This window comes from Chelmon rostratus, chromosome 6 (genome assembly GCF_017976325.1).
Source record: "Chelmon rostratus isolate fCheRos1 chromosome 6, fCheRos1.pri, whole genome shotgun sequence".
NCBI classification, from domain to species: domain Eukaryota; kingdom Metazoa; phylum Chordata; class Actinopteri; order Chaetodontiformes; family Chaetodontidae; genus Chelmon; species Chelmon rostratus.
The window spans coordinates 9534544-9551208 of NC_055663.1; the positions used below are offsets into that span (position 1 = coordinate 9534544).

Sequence of the window (16665 nt, forward strand, 5' to 3'; positions counted from 1 at the left end):
TTCCTGTATGGTCACAATATTTCACAAATACAAACAGACAAGCTGAGATTGGCTAATTATAATAATGTTGTCCTGAAAACATTATGGGCCTATTTCCCAAGATTTCTACAGGATACAATGTCAGAAATATTTAATCGGGAAAAGTATGTTTGCATGTTGCAGCTTCCTAATATGGACAGAAGATTTGTGCCAATCAAATCACTTAAATTTGTTCTGAACCGCAAAGACAAACTCTGACACCACTTTCCCAGCATGAGTTTCGCATGCAGCTGGACGATGTGTGGAGGTGAAGCTATGGGAAGCTCTTGTTCAGCTGGATCAGTACCAGCAGCCTGAAAGAACTACAGCAACATACATATGAAAAAAAATGTAAAGTTGTTTGATCAATTTCTGAAAAATAATCAGCAAAGTCAAAGATGGATTGTTAAAAAAAAACAAGACTTTATTGCCATTCTTTCACTATGGATTATACAAGGAAAGCTGGAGAGCAACAATGTAAGACTAGTTACTGACATTTGAATTAAATACAAAAACATGTTATTTATGTTTTTCTTTACTCAACACTTGGCTACAGAACAGAAGACTGACAGCCATCATCTTCATAATCATCAGCCTCATCAGAAAAACATTGACTTAATTAAACAGCGGCTTTATTAATGTAAACTTTATTTACATGAGAAAATAAAAACAATCACAGACTTCATGCCATGCTCTTCAAGCCTACAAACACAACAGAGTGGCTGCTGTTAAATAACTGAAGGGAGGTGTTAATGGAGGACGTTACATACAGTATTTACAGCCAAAGGTCAACCCACAGCACAATCCAACACACAACTGAAACGCAGCTCTGCTTGGTCCCAACTTCCTTTCTGAATCAGCTGGGTGATGGAGGGACAGATTCTCACTCCCGATTGGCTGAAAAGCAATGTCAGGATGTGCTAACTCGTGCCACTTCTCCACAATAAAAGCAGTAGTTTTTAACCCTGTACCACCTTAAGTTTGCAGGTTTTAATCGCAACCAAACACAGATCATTTTGAGCGTGGCTGGAGGAAGAACCTGAAAACTTTTAGCCCTCTTTAATCAGAGGATTGAAAACCACTGACTTCAAACAAATGCTTACCAGAAGGCCACAAAACACTTTCAGAAGAAAGCTGAGCAGATTCCCTATGTGACGCTGAACAAACACCTGGTTAAAACCGACAAAACGCTTCCTTCTACATCAGCATTCAGGGCCTCGTCAGTTTGAACCCCATCAGAGGTAGAAAAAAGACAGAGGGCTTGATGCCGCTGTGTAAATGCAGTTCTACTTATGTTGTGGCCCTAGAGTTGCAGCGTAAATTTTGAATTTTTTTTTTTTTGAAAGAAACATCAGCTTTTAGCCTCATCACCCAACATCAGTCACTAATTTGGAATTTTTATTCTACTGACACAGCAAATGTGGACTTGCTTCAATTATTATAAATCACTGGAAACTCCCAATACAAACAGGACTTCAACTGAAATCACTGGTTTACACACTGACACTATGACACTGTTCGGCCACAGGGGGGCAGTCTCACACTGCATTTACACAGATGCAAATTTGACTTCAGCTCTTAACAGCAGTGCTTCTCCATCCAAACACAGCAGCAGTGACGCACAGTTTAAACAGGAAGAAACAATGTTTCTTTACACTTGTTTTTTTCCTGCAACCACATGAGAAGCGCTTCATAACAGTTAAGTGGTTAACAACTTTTAAATATGTACAAACATCTTGTGCCGTGATACTAAAACAGAGAAGGGAGGATGGTAAGTTCACTATTCAATTATTATAATACAGTGAAAAGTGTACACAGGAGAGCGGAGGGTGGGGGGCACCCTCAAAAATGAGGCTAGGAAAGGACAGGAGGGTGGGGTTGGTGGCTGGGTGTGGTAGTTTGTCCATTAGGATGAAACTGTACAGACTGAGAACTACAGCTGACTATGTGATCCTTTACACACAACATCAAAAGTCACTCCTGGACTCTGGATTCAGCCTTTCATTTTTATTTATTTTTTATTTATTTTTTTGGCCCTGATGGTTGACACTTCAAATCAAAAAAGGACTTGATGCCTCAATAGCTTTCAGATAAGTCAAAATAGTAGCTAAAAGACTTTGATCGTGTCTGGTATGTGTGTGTGTGTGTGTGCAAAGGCTGGAAGTCCCAGTCACAGCCTTAGTTCAATCTGAATGTACTCAACTACAATCAGATTAGGGTGTGTTTGATTTCTAATATCTTACAGGCACAGTGGGTGGAGTCAGGTTCAAACTTGAGGGTGTATTTGTCTGTTGCTACCTGGTTTATTGATACACAGGGGTGGACCTTAGTGTCAAAGTGCTTTCTATTTCCATCTACCAGAACATGAACAGAGACACAGAGTGAGTTTAAAAAGTAGGATGTCGCATTTTCTACCAGCTGAACTCCACAGGCTTTGCGGATGAGATGAGGTGGTGGCGTGGTGCTCCTTACTGCCGGTTGCTCTTTATTCTCTCCAGACGTTTCTTCAGGTCGTCCAGGTTGGCCGCCGGCGAGGCGGAGCGGGTGTGTGCATGCGTCGGGGAGTGGGAGTGTGCGTTGTGTTCCTGCTGGTACAGCTCTCGGGACTCTTTGAGCTGAGACAGCTTACTGTGGAGCATGTCGGTGGAGGAGGCCACCGACGGCTTCGAGGACAGCAGGGAGGAGATGGGAGGTCGCTGCTGAGGCTCGTCCTCGCTTCCTCCGAGACCCTGCTGCAGGTGGACAGAGGACAAAGATGTGTTCACTTCTATGTACATACAATGAATATTAGTCAGGAACATAGGTGGCCTGTATTCCAGCAGAATGAAACACATTTATTTCAAGACTGATGCAGATCAAAAACAAACTTCTGACTCCAACTTTCAATGCACGCTTTAGTTTCCAACAGCCTCACAGAGCCAATGTAGCAGCATTTAATATTCTGTACTGAAAGCAAACCTTCAAAACACTCAGCTAATATATATTCCTATGCTACGGCTGAACAATTTGAGGAAGGTATGTATCCAATCTTGCATATACAATTTAAACTGAAATCATTTTCTATAAGACAGTGGAGACCTGCATTTGTAGCTGATATAACACATTATGTTTTATACCAAGCACACATGTATCTTATTTCTATACAAGAATCAGATAAGAGTTTTAAAACCAGTAAGAGAAAAAAAAAAAATCAACTTCTCATTAAACTTTGGTTCACTATAGATGAATGCACCATTTTATCTTACATTAAGACATTACACAAAAACATTAAAATTTAATCATAACATTCAAAAGTGTTGTCATCTCTCAAGTCGCAATTTTGATATAAAGGTGGTAAATCATTTACACTTATACCATGTCACTGTTTATGCTGCAGATATGCTGAAAGGCCAAATCTGCTGAGAGAGTATCTCTTCTCTGTAGGCATGTTCATACCCCAAAACAACTTCCTTTCAGGCTGTATTCCTCCTCAACAAGCAAACAAGGGAGTAAGCACTGAATGCAGGACTTAATTCAGGGCTCAAAATCCTGTAAACAGCGTGTTAGAGCCTGATGGATTCTGAATGTTTGACAGATTAAAAGAAATGAGTTACAAAAAAAATGATAACATTATCGTATACGTATTTCATAAAAAACAGATGAATATTTTTGAGCTCTTACATTTGTGTATTATAGAACTGTGACCTACATAAGTCCTGAGGGGACATTTTACAATTAAATTAAATTACAGGTTAGTGCTCTCTAGTGGACAAACTATGTAATGTCAACAAACAGAAGCACACCTCTGGCATTTTTCCTACTGGAATGACTTGTATATGTATAGGTGGGATGTACAGCACCCAATGGAAAAGTATTGGCCAAGTGTGTGTCAGAGTGTGTATGAGTAAACTAACCCTGGAGGTGTTTTCCAGGCCTTGTCTCTGTCTGAGGATCTTCAGTCTCTCATAGTAAACAGCCGGTTTCAACTCTTCATTGTTGCTACTCAGACTGGACTCCACCCCATGCTGCGGGATCACTGCAGAGACACACACAAACACACACGCACCACTGTTACTTTACACACCTGACTGCACTCTGACCAATGGGCACAGTGGCAGCTTCCAGTCGTACCTGCTGAGGTCTGGATGCGAGCCTTGCCCTCTCTCTCGGACTCGATCAAACGAAGGCCTCGCTCCACGTAGCTCTGGAAGAACTGGGACGTGTTTTTGAGGAAGGGCTCCAGGTCTGCATCCGAGTACTTCTGTTTGTACTCGTACAACTCCGTCAAACCCTGAGTAGAAGATAAGACACAATATTGAAACATTACTCAATATTTTCCAGGCCCTCATACTAAACCTTAAAGGTATACTATGCAGGAATTTTCAGTTACTGCTTGTAACCACAACATCCAACTTGGCTGCAGGAACACACGGCCCAGCGTGCCACCTGTAGCATCACATACTGTACCTGCATAAAGCAGCAACTCAAGAGTGGTTTATCTATCTACCTGCGGGAAAATGAGTGATGGGGTATCTTGCAAATATTTTATCAAATAATGTGTTTATAGTGTGCTAATGGCATTTGTAAATGTATATGAACAAACAGCTACGCTAAGTTGAATAATTGGCTCCAAACAGCCAGCAAGTTTAGCCGTCTTAAGTCCAGTTCACCGATAGGGCAGGGTCTCTGCAGATAAATACACCACCACACACTTCTAGTGGGTCACAAGTGATGATTACTTTTGTACGAGTCTCCACATCATTTTTTGGAAAATCCTGCATAGCATACCTTTAATAAAGTCACTAAAATGTCGACACAAACATTCCTTTCATGTCTGAAATTGAAACAAATAGTGAGTTGAGAATGATTTGAAAGTGTTTTATGGAGCTGAACTGACCTCCTTAGTGTTCTCCTTGGAGCCGATCTTCTTAAAAATTTCAGACAGAATGTCACTGACCTTAGCCTTTGACATTCGATCCTCCTGGGAACAAAACATACAGGACAAACCTTGTTACATCTATAGTCACGGTTATATTTTAAGACAAGAGGCAACTGAATTTGTATAAATTCTTGACACCAACCTAAATGGCCACTGACGTGTGTGTTGTTGTGTATTTGGTGTGGTGTTGCTCACCGTGCGCATGCCAGTCTTCTCGTTGCCGCGGTCGCTCTTGAGTCCTGACAGGTTTCCAGAGTGTTTGACCACCCGCCTCAGATGGGCCTCCAACTCTGACTCATTACGATTCTCTATCATTGATAGGTGGTCCAGGATCTGTTCATCAGTGCATTCACACAACACATAAATTCAATCTCATGAAGTGAAAAATAAATACAGTAAACACAGCAGACAATAACCCGTAACCCAGGATCAAACCCATTCAACTAAATGCTGCTCAGATTATGATTAGATACATTTTGTGTGTGTGTGTGTGTGTGTGTGTGTGTGTGTGTGTGTGTGTGTGTTACCTTGGCCCCGGTCAGCTTGCAGAGTGTGTGTAGCAGAGTCTTAAGGGTTCTGTGGGGGACGTCACTCTTGAGCTGCTTGAGCTTCTCTTTGGGGAAAACCTTCATAAAGTTGTGGACGTCCAGCAAGATCCGATCAAGGTTGATACTGTTGATGGTCTCTGGGAGGAAGCGGATCATCCTCCACAGACACTGAACACACAAACACAGGAGAGTCAGTTTGGCGTGCGTGATAGGGCATTTTAATGGACAGCAAGGTGAGTACTAGTAGGATGTAGAACGTGTCAGGTTCTCTGCTGTCACACTCCTTACCTTCATGACTAGTTCAGAGAACATGGGGGGACCAGCTGTCGTGACCAAGCTGTCCTGAAGCAAAACCAGCAGAGCGCTGCAGAGAGGCAGGAAGGAAAGGAGGGGTCAAGAATGATGCTTTGCTAGCATCTGCATATTCGACAGACCATCTGGGACCACGCCCGTCCACACAGGTCACTGTGCCCAGTGTTGAATTCCCTTAATGAACAGCAGGGAGGACATCTAAAACACTTTCACAGCTGAGCCTGCTTAGAGTCATACATATCAGTTGCAGAAGACTAAACCCTGTTAATGCAAAATAAAGGACAAGACAGCAGTAATTTGCTTGCTATATCCTGTGTGTATATTTATGAGGAAAGAAATGCATTCAACAAACTTGTTAGAGGTCGAGGATACACGTGATCTATTTTGGTTAGAAATGCTGAACATAAACATAACTTTTGTTTGTTTGGGAGAAAACTCCACAGGGCACCTTTAAAGTACACATTTGTGTGGAATCTAACCTGATCATGTTGGTCTGGTCAGATTTTTCCAGAACTCTGATCACCAGCAGGTTGACTGATCTGATGAGCTGCTGTCCATCTTCTATGTCCTCCACTCTGCCATCCAGCATCAGTGTTATCAGACCGTGCATAAGGTCCTTCAACACACCCATAGACGCCTCTCTGGCCAGGGACTCCATGGAGAACAACTGACAGAAAAGGACAAGGAGGTTCGTAAAGACGTCAGTGTCTCCACATTCAGTGTCTTAATCAATATAGTTGCTGTTACTGATACGTCATGTTAGCGTATGTAGAAGAGCAGCAGCAGGCAGTGACTCACAGACAGCATGTTTCCTATGATGCAGCTGTACAGTTTGATGATGTCCTTTTTGTCCAGTCGGTCATCAGCCATGTGTGTGCTGTAGATGAGCCTCAGCTGCATGAAGGTAGCAATGAGGAACTGATCGATGTGTCCTGACATGACTTCTGCTTTGTCCTCCTGCCGCAACACCTCGTCGATCTGTGGGGAAGAAAATGTCACCTTAAACTGACAACAATGGATATTTTAATAATAAAAAACAATGTGCCATGACAACGTGAAAGGGGTCACTTGTAGTGATGCCCAGAGAGTTATCATCAGACTCTGCAGCTCCCCTTGGCTCTATGGAGCTTTATAGTGAGTTTCAGCTAATTCTTAAGTTATCCAGCCCACAACTTTACTGTTCTGGTTCAATCTCACTGCCCTCACAGCATCATTTTTCAGAGAAAAGCTCCATAAAGCCACCATACCCTACTTGCTCAGCACCAAACTGCAAACAGGCACAATTAGCAACTAGCTGGTGAACGCAGTGAATCATTTAGCAGCAAAGAACCAGATACTTCCCTCAAGAGTTGTTGGAGACCAAAAACAGAGCTTTAGAGAGTGAATAATGGATTTCATTCGCCAGGTGGGCAGAAACACAACTCCAAACGATGCTCCATAACTGCTGGATGTCTACATAAGCAACTACGTTAACAACAACAATGCTAAGTTACCTATTTTCCTCTCTACAGACATTTCTTGCTTATTTGGCCAACATCTGATATCTGTGATGAGCATGCTAAGCCATAGTATTGTAACAGTCAAGTTCAAGGCTTGATTGACAGGTGTCTACCTATCACAGTAAGTTCTGGTGGTTCCAGCTTCATCCACCAAGTTTCCCCCCTTGAACCAACGTCGTTTTCTGACTCTGGTGACTGCTAAAATGGCAGCGAGCAGTAAACGTAAATCCAACTACTGCAGTAGTACCAGTGATACGGGTTGTATTACAGTTCACAGCTACAACAGTTTGCTTTAATCATTAAGGAGCAATGATAATTGAAAATGTGTTTGACCAAACCATGTTTTTATAGGTGTGTGTGTGTTATACCTGTGCCAGTGCCTGTATGCTGGTGTTGATGTCACCACTTGCCACCTGAGAGATGACAAAGTTGATGGTGGAGGCCGTGCTGTTGTGCAGGTCATCAAAGTGTGGAGAGACAGAGCGCATCCTTTGTACACAGAAGCACAAACAATATTAGTCACAACAAATCTCAATTTCTATGTTTGTTTTAACAAGATCTGAGTGTGTTTACTTGGGTTCGGGGATCATGATGGGCTCCAGCAGCTCATCCAGCTTGTGCTGGACGAGGTCCGGCAGCTCACAAACTCTGCTCTGGTCCATTTCAATCATGTCCAGGTCTAATTGGAACTCCTTGGGGATTGACGGATGGGAGGACTCGCTGAGCTGGGCGTTCTGACGGGCTTGGCTGGATGGACAGAGGAAAGGATTGAAGAATAGATGGAGATGGGGGGAAGAGAGGGGACAGGACAGTATATTTAGTGCAGTGTATTATCGATCAGTGCCTTTTAACTCCAGTCCTGAGTGACACAAGCTTTAACTATTCTTATTTTCACAATCTATGACAGTATGGGGATGCATCAAACAGTTCAGTGATCCTCTTATGCAACAACAATTCTATATACAATTACATTCAAGTTTAAATTTTATCCAATTTAAATAAGTTTAGAACAAATTCCAGATAATCAAACAACATTTATATGAAAAGGTCGGTTCACTGGGTTTATCCTTGGGTGTCCTTCCACTTTTAATTCAATGAGGATCTGTGTGGCAGAACCTAATAAAATATTCAAGCATGTGTCAAAATTACAACTGGACTGTCAGGACTGGAGCTGATCAGCACTGATCTCAAACAAACAGTAAGCATTTTCCTTCAATCATTTTTGGCCACATTAATGATGAATAATTCATTAATTATTAACACTTCTACTAAAAACACACAAACAAAAAAATTGCCAATTTTAGCTTGATGATAGCTCACTGAACTGACTGATGTGGGCTTTTTCTGCCACGCACAAGGAAATTAGATATTTGAATCAGGCTTGTGCCAATCAGAAATTAGATCATCTATCGACAATTGAAGGGATGATTGAAGACTGGCCTTTCATACGCCGACATTATGGTGATATGTTTTCACCATCAGAACTAAGACATTGTAAAAATCATCTCTAGAATCTGTGCTCTACTGTACATTTAGATAAGTTTCTAAAGGAGCAGTATACCTGCCTGCTAAGCCCCAAAGACACATTTTTACATACAACCCTGATTCCAAAAAGTTGTGACACTGTATAAAACATACATAAAACAGAATGTGATCACTTGCTGAGCCTTTTTGATGTACAGTCCAATTTAGTCGTTTGCAACTGACTTAATTCTTTTTCATCTGTGCTTTAGGGCGTCCCAACTTTTTGGGAATTGGGGCGGTAGCTTGATGATACGTAGGCTGTGTAATATTCTTAGCCTTAACTTTGGCATGTGGGTAAGACCCATAACAAAATAACTGCTACATTTAGATTAAACAAAAAAACTACACAAATCTGATGATTTTGATTTAAGTTATGTGGCTTGGGGCGAATGCAGTTTACATATTTCCTTGACCTGCCTCACTGGATCCAGGTGGGCGCATAGTGACCCCTCACTAATGCAAACTGAAATTTCTAAGAATGTGTAGCTGATACTATAGAAAAGCTAATAGAAATATCATGACTAATAGTCCTCTTGTTTCAAGTATACATTTACAGCATAAAACCAATCCAAATTGTTGGTAATTATAACATATTAAAAAAAAACAAACAAACATGCGACCATCAATTGGTGACATTTCCTTCTCGCAGCAGTCAAAATACTAATCTTTGGAGAAAACGAAGTGTCTCTACATCTGGAGCTGACAAATTGTGTAAGACTACGCAGAGGACAGTTCATCACATTTCCAGTATGCACAACACACACTAGTAAGACAGAGGGAGGGGTGACGGGGGAAGAAGAATGAACCACATTTAAAAGTGTTATCAGGACATTTAGAACATTAGTCTGGTACTTTACCCATCATGTGACAGTGGGGGAAAAAAATGACCCTTATGGCCTACCATGTGAAGGAGCAAGACTAAAACTCAATGTCAGCAAATGTTTCTGTTCATTAGTTTTATGAATAATGAGATTGCATTCAGAGTGGAGTTGTTACGATGACCACAGGTAGAAAAAAGGGACGAGGAGGAGGAGGAGGTACTCACATCCTATACGTGCGATACATTATCCTGCTCCAGAACGGAAGGCAGGCAGAGCAGAGAAAGGAGGAAATCACACAGGAAGAAAGATGAAGGGTTAGGAGACAGGCAGAACAGGGACAGCCGGCCCACTGGCCAGCTGCAGACACTGACAGAGTGAGGTTGGTTTCTCAGACACAGTGAAGAGGATTTAATGTGTCAATTTTCCTCAAAACACAACAAGTGTCTGTGAGAGCAACCCAACATGCAATGAGTCAGTAAAACAAGACAAGAAGAGAAGGACTGATTAGTTATGAGCAGAAGACAAACATTCAAAAGAAATATGGCGTGAATCTAACGGCAGTGCACAACATAGAGAAGTCTGTTACAGATGTGAGAGGAGGTTGGTTGACAGAATGGCTGACATGCTGATGAAGAACAGTTGGAAAAGTTGGGTTTTAATACATTCAAGACATTACACATCCAACTACAAGACGTTTTATTCGACAAAGTGAACTGCATTGATTTGGCAGCATGCTGGTGTTCTGCCTGTAAAAGAATGCTTCAAGTGTCATTACACGGCACTGGATAAAAGATTTTTTGTAAAGCAGAGGTTGGTGTGTGTTTTCTTGGGGGTGTTGGAGAAGTACTAGCACTGAAACGCCTCATTATCCACAGCACTGTACATGGCACATGGAAATGAAACAGCCTGTGAACCAAGTGATTTTCTTCACCAGAGCTGGCTGGAGGTTTTTAAAAGTGATGCAGTGTGTGTTGGTTGGAAGTTGAATTCTGATGATTATTTCTTGCCCACTGCTAATGATCATCTATTCATAGTCCTCTGCAGAAGCACATTATCTTCTGTACAAATTTCTACCTTGCAAATAATTCTTTTCATACAGTCAAACCTACATCAGATGCATAAATGGAAACAAAACTTTTCGAAACAGAACATCCAGCACTCTGTTTAGCTTGAAAACATTCAGATATATAATAGTTTATTTGTAAAATACTGTCATCCCAGCTGAAGGAACCAGCACAGCTGAAACTAGCTAACTGCTTCATTTGTTTCAAATGTGGAGGGTAATGTGCATACAAAGGCACTGTAACATAAGTCTTGCTATGCACTTGTAGTCTGGAGAATGTTTAAGGATTTTGTCATTTTATGTGGCTAAATATCTTAACACAACGCTCACCTTATTTTTAGTTTGTGTGTATTATTATTATGTTGATGTATTGCATCTATTTAGAATTTAACAGCCATATTTTCCATAATGTCTTTGTAAATGAACGGTTCGCTCATGCACTGAATTTTAGTTCAACATTCCATATTTTGTGGTGAACAAATATTATTAGCTTCCTTACTGGTTTTATTCGGCTAAGATTTACATATCCTGCAGTCCTGAGTCAGAGGTGACCTACTTGAGTTTGTTGGGGTCTTCCTGTGCAGGCTTGCGAAGGAAGGTGGCGTTGGGGTTCGTTGGGTGCTCTCTTTGAGGCCTCTCTGTCGCACTCTGCTTGGCGGGAGCTGCGGGAGTCTTCTTGGCTGAACGCTTGATTCTCTCCTCAAGCATGCTCATGTCTTTCTCTGACAACTGGAAAGGAGGTGAGGGAAGTAAAGTAAAACTGTACAGAGTAGGTTTTGGAGCTGAATCTTATGACACCCTATAAAGTACAATAAAGGTATCTCTATCTTACATTTCCTATTAGTTTGTACACTTGGTCCCCACAGACGTTGTAGACAGCCACCACAGTGTTCAAGGCAGCATTGCGGACAGATGTGTCTCTGTCACCTATGTGAACGGCAATCTCCTTCAGAGACTTCGCTGGAGTTGGTTGGCATACATTCATCCCATAGCCTTCTATCAAACAACCCAACTCCTCCAGACATTCTGAGAACAGAAAGAAAACCACATGAACAATGTTGTTATAATATGTCTCTTCCAAAACTTCTCCATAAAAGAGGCTTGACAGGAACAGGACAGAGATTGGGCAGTGATCAGCGCAACTTTAGCCAGTTAGCTCGATGTCTGTAGAGACCTACCAGCTCTCTGCTTGGAGTTCTTGGACTTGGTTCCTTCCATGAGGAAAGGGAAGACCTTGGATGCTGGGTAAACCTTACACAGCATGGCGAGTATGGCCCGAACATCTTTGCGAACCACATCCTTTGACTCTCCAACCTGAGGACGAGAGAAGCAATTGTAAGGGGGAAAAAAAGCTTTAACGGTGGCTTGTTTTATGGTTCTGAGTGTGATGTGTGCTCACCTTGAGTATGAGGTAGGGGGCGAAGGAGTTGGCCTCGTATTCAGTCAGGTGATAGTTCTCTCTGTTCAACATCCCAAACAAAAGCTTTAGGTACTCCAGCACCTTCATCAGGACTGTGGTGTTGGTGTCAAAGAACCGCAAGGTGAACCACTTCAGAATCAGGTCCAGACAGCTGATGGTGGCCTCGCTCTCACTCTCCAACCTCTGGCAAATACAAACACGCACAAAGACTTTGTTACTAAAACTAGCCTACTCCTACCACTCAACCCCCTAGTAGAAATAAGACCATTCACTACCTCAATCATGACTCCTATAGCCTTGACGTGTCTCTGGAAGTCAAAGTGAAAGAGCTCATCCTGAAGCCACTTAGCAAAGCAGGTGGACATTTGAGTTTTCAGCTGCTCCACATATTCATCTCGAGGAGTGATGAAGTTCCACTTCAAAATCTACAAAAGAAACAGCTCTGTCAGCAAAGAGTCCCTCACACGGGACAGCAGCAGAGGAAGTTGTACCAGCGTCTGGTTTGGGAGCAGTTTCTGACTTTGAAAACATTCAGTATCGAGGCAGTGAGCTTCGGACATGTGAACACAAAGATACTCATTCTTCAGATACAAAGTAAGATTATGTTAATAACAGAACATGTAAAAACAGCATTTCTGTTATGACGAGAAATTTACAATACTGTATACATTGCTGTGGCAACAATATTGGAGCATTACAAGAACAGGTTAGGAGTGCTAGTGATATGATCCTGCGTTCGTTTTAGCTGAGTGGGCCTAAGAATCTGACCACTGAGTGTATAAAAATACTCACAGGAGGACTATTTTTAAGTTTCATGTGCACAATGGCGTAACAATATGTAGATTTTTCTGTGCACATTTGGAAAACAGTGTTATTGACCGTGTCTTTCTAAGTCCAAGTATGGTAATACAAGCTGGGGACAAAGCATTTTGTTTGTATTTCTTGGCTTCACCATGCTGCATTGTATTCCTAAATGTTAAATAGTAACTGGTCTTCTGCAGTTAATAACCTCGCAGACACACAGTATGTAGATGCTACTGCATCAAGCCACTGAGATGATGACATGTCCTCCAGGTACCTTCAGTTGCTTCTCCTCCTTAATCCTCTGTTCCTTAGCATTGGGGATGAGGATGAAGATTGGCCCGGACTTATCTTCCTCATCCTTCTGGCTTTTGGCTACAGGCTTCTTACCAGCTGCACCCTGAGAGGGGAAGCAACAATATGACAGTGTGTGTGAGGAAAAGTGAGTGAACCAATGTGCTATATCCATGGATGTGTGGAAACTATCTGTGGTTTCCTCACAGGTCTGATTTGGAAGACATTTAAAAGTTATGTAGGAGACAGACAGTTAAGTAGAAACAGGAGACAAAGTGGTGTTATGCTGAAAAGATCTCAGTGCAGGTTAATAGATAAACAGTGCAGGAAACACTGATGATTTTTCCAAATCATGAAAAACACACGTTCAGAAACACACCTTCATGCAGTGGAGTGACCTGAAAACTTAAAGTGACATGTGAGCTCTCAGTTTGTGCTTCATTTCTGGAAGCATGCATAAAACTACACTTCTTGACTTATCCCATGTCGATACTTTGTAACACATTGAAATCTTAAGAGATTTCCGCTGATCTCATTTCACCTAACACAGGGTTCGTACAGCTTATTAAACGTAAAATTCAATTATTTGGTATGTTCTGAAAAATGATTTTTTTTTGCTAATTTTAATGCATGGAGACAACAAAAAACAAATATGATGAAGGGATCCCTTCAACAGTTCATATATTAAAAAGGTTTTTTGGTTTACCTCAGCGATTGTGTAGATGAAGCACCAGACATTGAAAATCAAGCATCAGTATATTTGAATTCAAGCATGTGTCTAACCTTAGAAACATACCAGGTAAAAATAAGCATTTTCCAAACCTTTAAGACTTTGTACAAACCCTGCTAACAACTGCATGTCCATGTGCATTTGATTATACAGTTGTGTACTCAGCGGATGTGTTAGTGATTAGAGAGACAGGATTAGACTGAGCCAAGATCCAAGGTTAACATCTGTCAGGCCAACAAGTGTCTGCTGAGAAACTCTGCCCACGTCTGCTACTCATGTAATCCAGAGCAGGGTTTCTGTCTGTCATGAATCAAATTGGTGCTGGTCCACATGTCCTGGGAGATTTCAATGCCCCAGATAAATGGGGGAAACTCGGCCAGATATAATGTGTGTTTTTCAGCTGACGAGACAGGCTACATCACTACACTGACTGTGCTCAGAGAGAGCTGATGTTCTCATGTTTGTTGCTCATCTGGTGAGCGCATTCTTCTGCCGATTTGTCAGTGTGGGCAAAACATTTTTTCTTTCCCAATCTATAATGTTGCACCTCAGCCAGGGAAACTTGCCTTTCCATTACTGAACGCTCACGATTTTTGTGTTTCAGCTGGGGCCACGGCATCAGCGGTCGCCATGACTTTAGACTGTTAGACTTAGGCAGGCTAAAGCATTTAATCAGAGTGTGCACTTTTTCAGAATAAATCAGCAATGAAACCAACTTAATAGTGGTTTTGTTCATTGCATAGGCAAGGTAAGTAGAATTCTAGCCTATTATAATATAAAGTGTACTCAGATGGAATTACTTTCAGCAGACATTATGACAATAGAGATTTTAATATGTATGTGTATATATTATGTATATGTATATAATATGTATATGACTTTTTGCAGTCAAAAAATATTAATTACGGGATAACAGAAACCCTGCTCTAGAGCTCCCATTTGGCTTTAATAAGTAGCAGCATGTAGGTGAAGCGTAAAGGCATTCTTGACTGAGTTTCATCACGAGGACCCCTGCTACACATCTACCTGTTGACTGCCAGCAGCAGCCTTCCCTTTGCTGGGGGCCTTTTTACTAGCATTACTGTCCTTGTCCTTGGAGGGAGGGGGAGGGACAGGTTCCTCGGGAGGGGAGGGAGGCTGAGTGAGTAGAAAAACCACATCATGTTTATACACTTATGGTCATGAAATGACTCATAAAAACCCAATGGTGTGCATAGACAGAAAGAAAATAATGTCAAATGGGCATGCCTGATATGCACAACCACTAACAGGACTGACAACAACTGAAGTATGAATGGTGGATGTGAATAATTGACACAGGTACAGATTTTCTCTTAACTGTCTCAGAACTTAAAACCAGGCCAGTGGTGGAAAGTCAGAGTGGATTTGAACACAAACTCGAATTCATTCTTTCAATCCAATCTGATTGCACCCAAAATCCAATTTTACTTTGGCTAGACAACCATTAGAAGATTTATTAGAGTAACAAAATATCAACACTTCTCTGTTCCTGTGTGCACACAGAAAAACAAAAACAGGATATGATCCAGACAGACATACCTTCTTAGCAGCCGCTCCTCCCCGAACCTTCTTCACTTCAGGTTTACTGTCTAAGTCATCACTAGCTGGCTGAGACCTGGAGGCTGCAGAGGAGAGGCACAGGTCAAATTGTCAAGCATGTGAATGTAATGTCTTCATTTACCAATTACTGGACAGATGATTAAAACATCAGAATGACTGCATTTGCATTTCCTTCCATTTTGCACTTGAAAATGACATGCATTTACGTGGCGCTTTAACCCCAGTCACTTTACAATTTGCCTCTGGTTCCACCATTCATAGAGTCACACACTGATGGCATAAGACACTGATCTAACCAACAGGAACAAATTTGGGGTTCAGAGTCTGGTCCAGGGACACTGTGACGTCTGAACAGGAAGAGGTGTGGTGCAAACCCTGCGATTAGTGGGTGACTCACTCTACTTGTAGAGTGTCAACTGTGTATTCCCCATGCCCACCCACAAAATGGGTGGGCATGGGGAATACACAGTTGACAACCATATGAAGTTAGGCGTCATAAATTGTGGGTGTAATGGACTGGGACTGAAAATCTGGTGGGTGCACAATTCTTCGACTACGTGAAGAAATACATTTCTTTGCATATTTTCTGTATTTTGTTTTTCCAGCATTGAATTTTCACTGTTTATTGACACAGAGTTGGAGTTACAAGACAGTTTTCGCCCTCACAAATGATCTCAGACCATGAAGAGAAATCAGACTGCAGAGAGGGCATGTAAACAATGTGTAAAATTCATTTCAGCCCATAAGGAATTAACATTAATCAGCTACAGCTATGTAATCAGTTGCCTGTGATGTTTGTCAACTGGTAAAAGAAATGGTAACCAGCAGCTAAAACTATGATGCTCGAGTTTCTACTTTGACTTCTACTGATAAAGAGCGAGGGGAGATAGAAGTTAGAAACCTGAGACTGTGGATGTAATGAGTTTAAAAGTGATGTCATACAAACCTGAAGCAGCCCTGCTTGGCTCTGCAGAGCCTTTTCCCCCTCCAGTTTTAGCAGGAGCAGCAGGTTTCGCCGGCATCACTGCCCTGGCCTTTTCCAACATGGCTACCACCTGATCCTTAGAAGCAGGCTGCGGGGAGATACGATAGAGAGACAATAATTATCACCAACAACACCGCTTTGTATCACTGCC

At 41.8% G+C, this 16665-nt stretch overlaps 1 protein-coding gene across 2 annotated transcripts in view; it reads right to left on the minus strand.

Annotated features, from left to right (window-relative positions):
* Positions 1 to 419: 419 nt before the first annotated feature.
* ckap5 (cytoskeleton associated protein 5) overlaps positions 420 to 16665 on the minus strand; it is a 34157-nt gene continuing 17911 nt past the window's right edge. Inside the window, exons 25-44 of one of the 2 annotated variants that reach the window (XM_041938906.1) lie at positions 16476 to 16602; positions 15509 to 15591; positions 14975 to 15085; positions 13202 to 13324; positions 12399 to 12548; positions 12103 to 12306; positions 11882 to 12017; positions 11536 to 11729; positions 11260 to 11432; positions 7869 to 8042; positions 7664 to 7784; positions 6595 to 6774; positions 6276 to 6463; positions 5773 to 5848; positions 5464 to 5652; positions 5132 to 5269; positions 4895 to 4978; positions 4129 to 4288; positions 3912 to 4033; positions 420 to 2750 (exon numbers count right to left, since the gene is read on the minus strand). In XM_041938906.1, coding sequence (XP_041794840.1) covers positions 2487 to 2750; positions 3912 to 4033; positions 4129 to 4288; positions 4895 to 4978; positions 5132 to 5269; positions 5464 to 5652; positions 5773 to 5848; positions 6276 to 6463; positions 6595 to 6774; positions 7664 to 7784; positions 7869 to 8042; positions 11260 to 11432; positions 11536 to 11729; positions 11882 to 12017; positions 12103 to 12306; positions 12399 to 12548; positions 13202 to 13324; positions 14975 to 15085; positions 15509 to 15591; positions 16476 to 16602 — 2997 coding nt within the window. In that variant the 3' untranslated portion in view covers positions 420 to 2486. The remainder of the gene's footprint in view (positions 2751 to 3911; positions 4034 to 4128; positions 4289 to 4894; positions 4979 to 5131; positions 5270 to 5463; positions 5653 to 5772; positions 5849 to 6275; positions 6464 to 6594; positions 6775 to 7663; positions 7785 to 7868; positions 8043 to 11259; positions 11433 to 11535; positions 11730 to 11881; positions 12018 to 12102; positions 12307 to 12398; positions 12549 to 13201; positions 13325 to 14974; positions 15086 to 15508; positions 15592 to 16475; positions 16603 to 16665) is intronic. The other variant, XM_041938907.1, reaches the window with a different exon arrangement.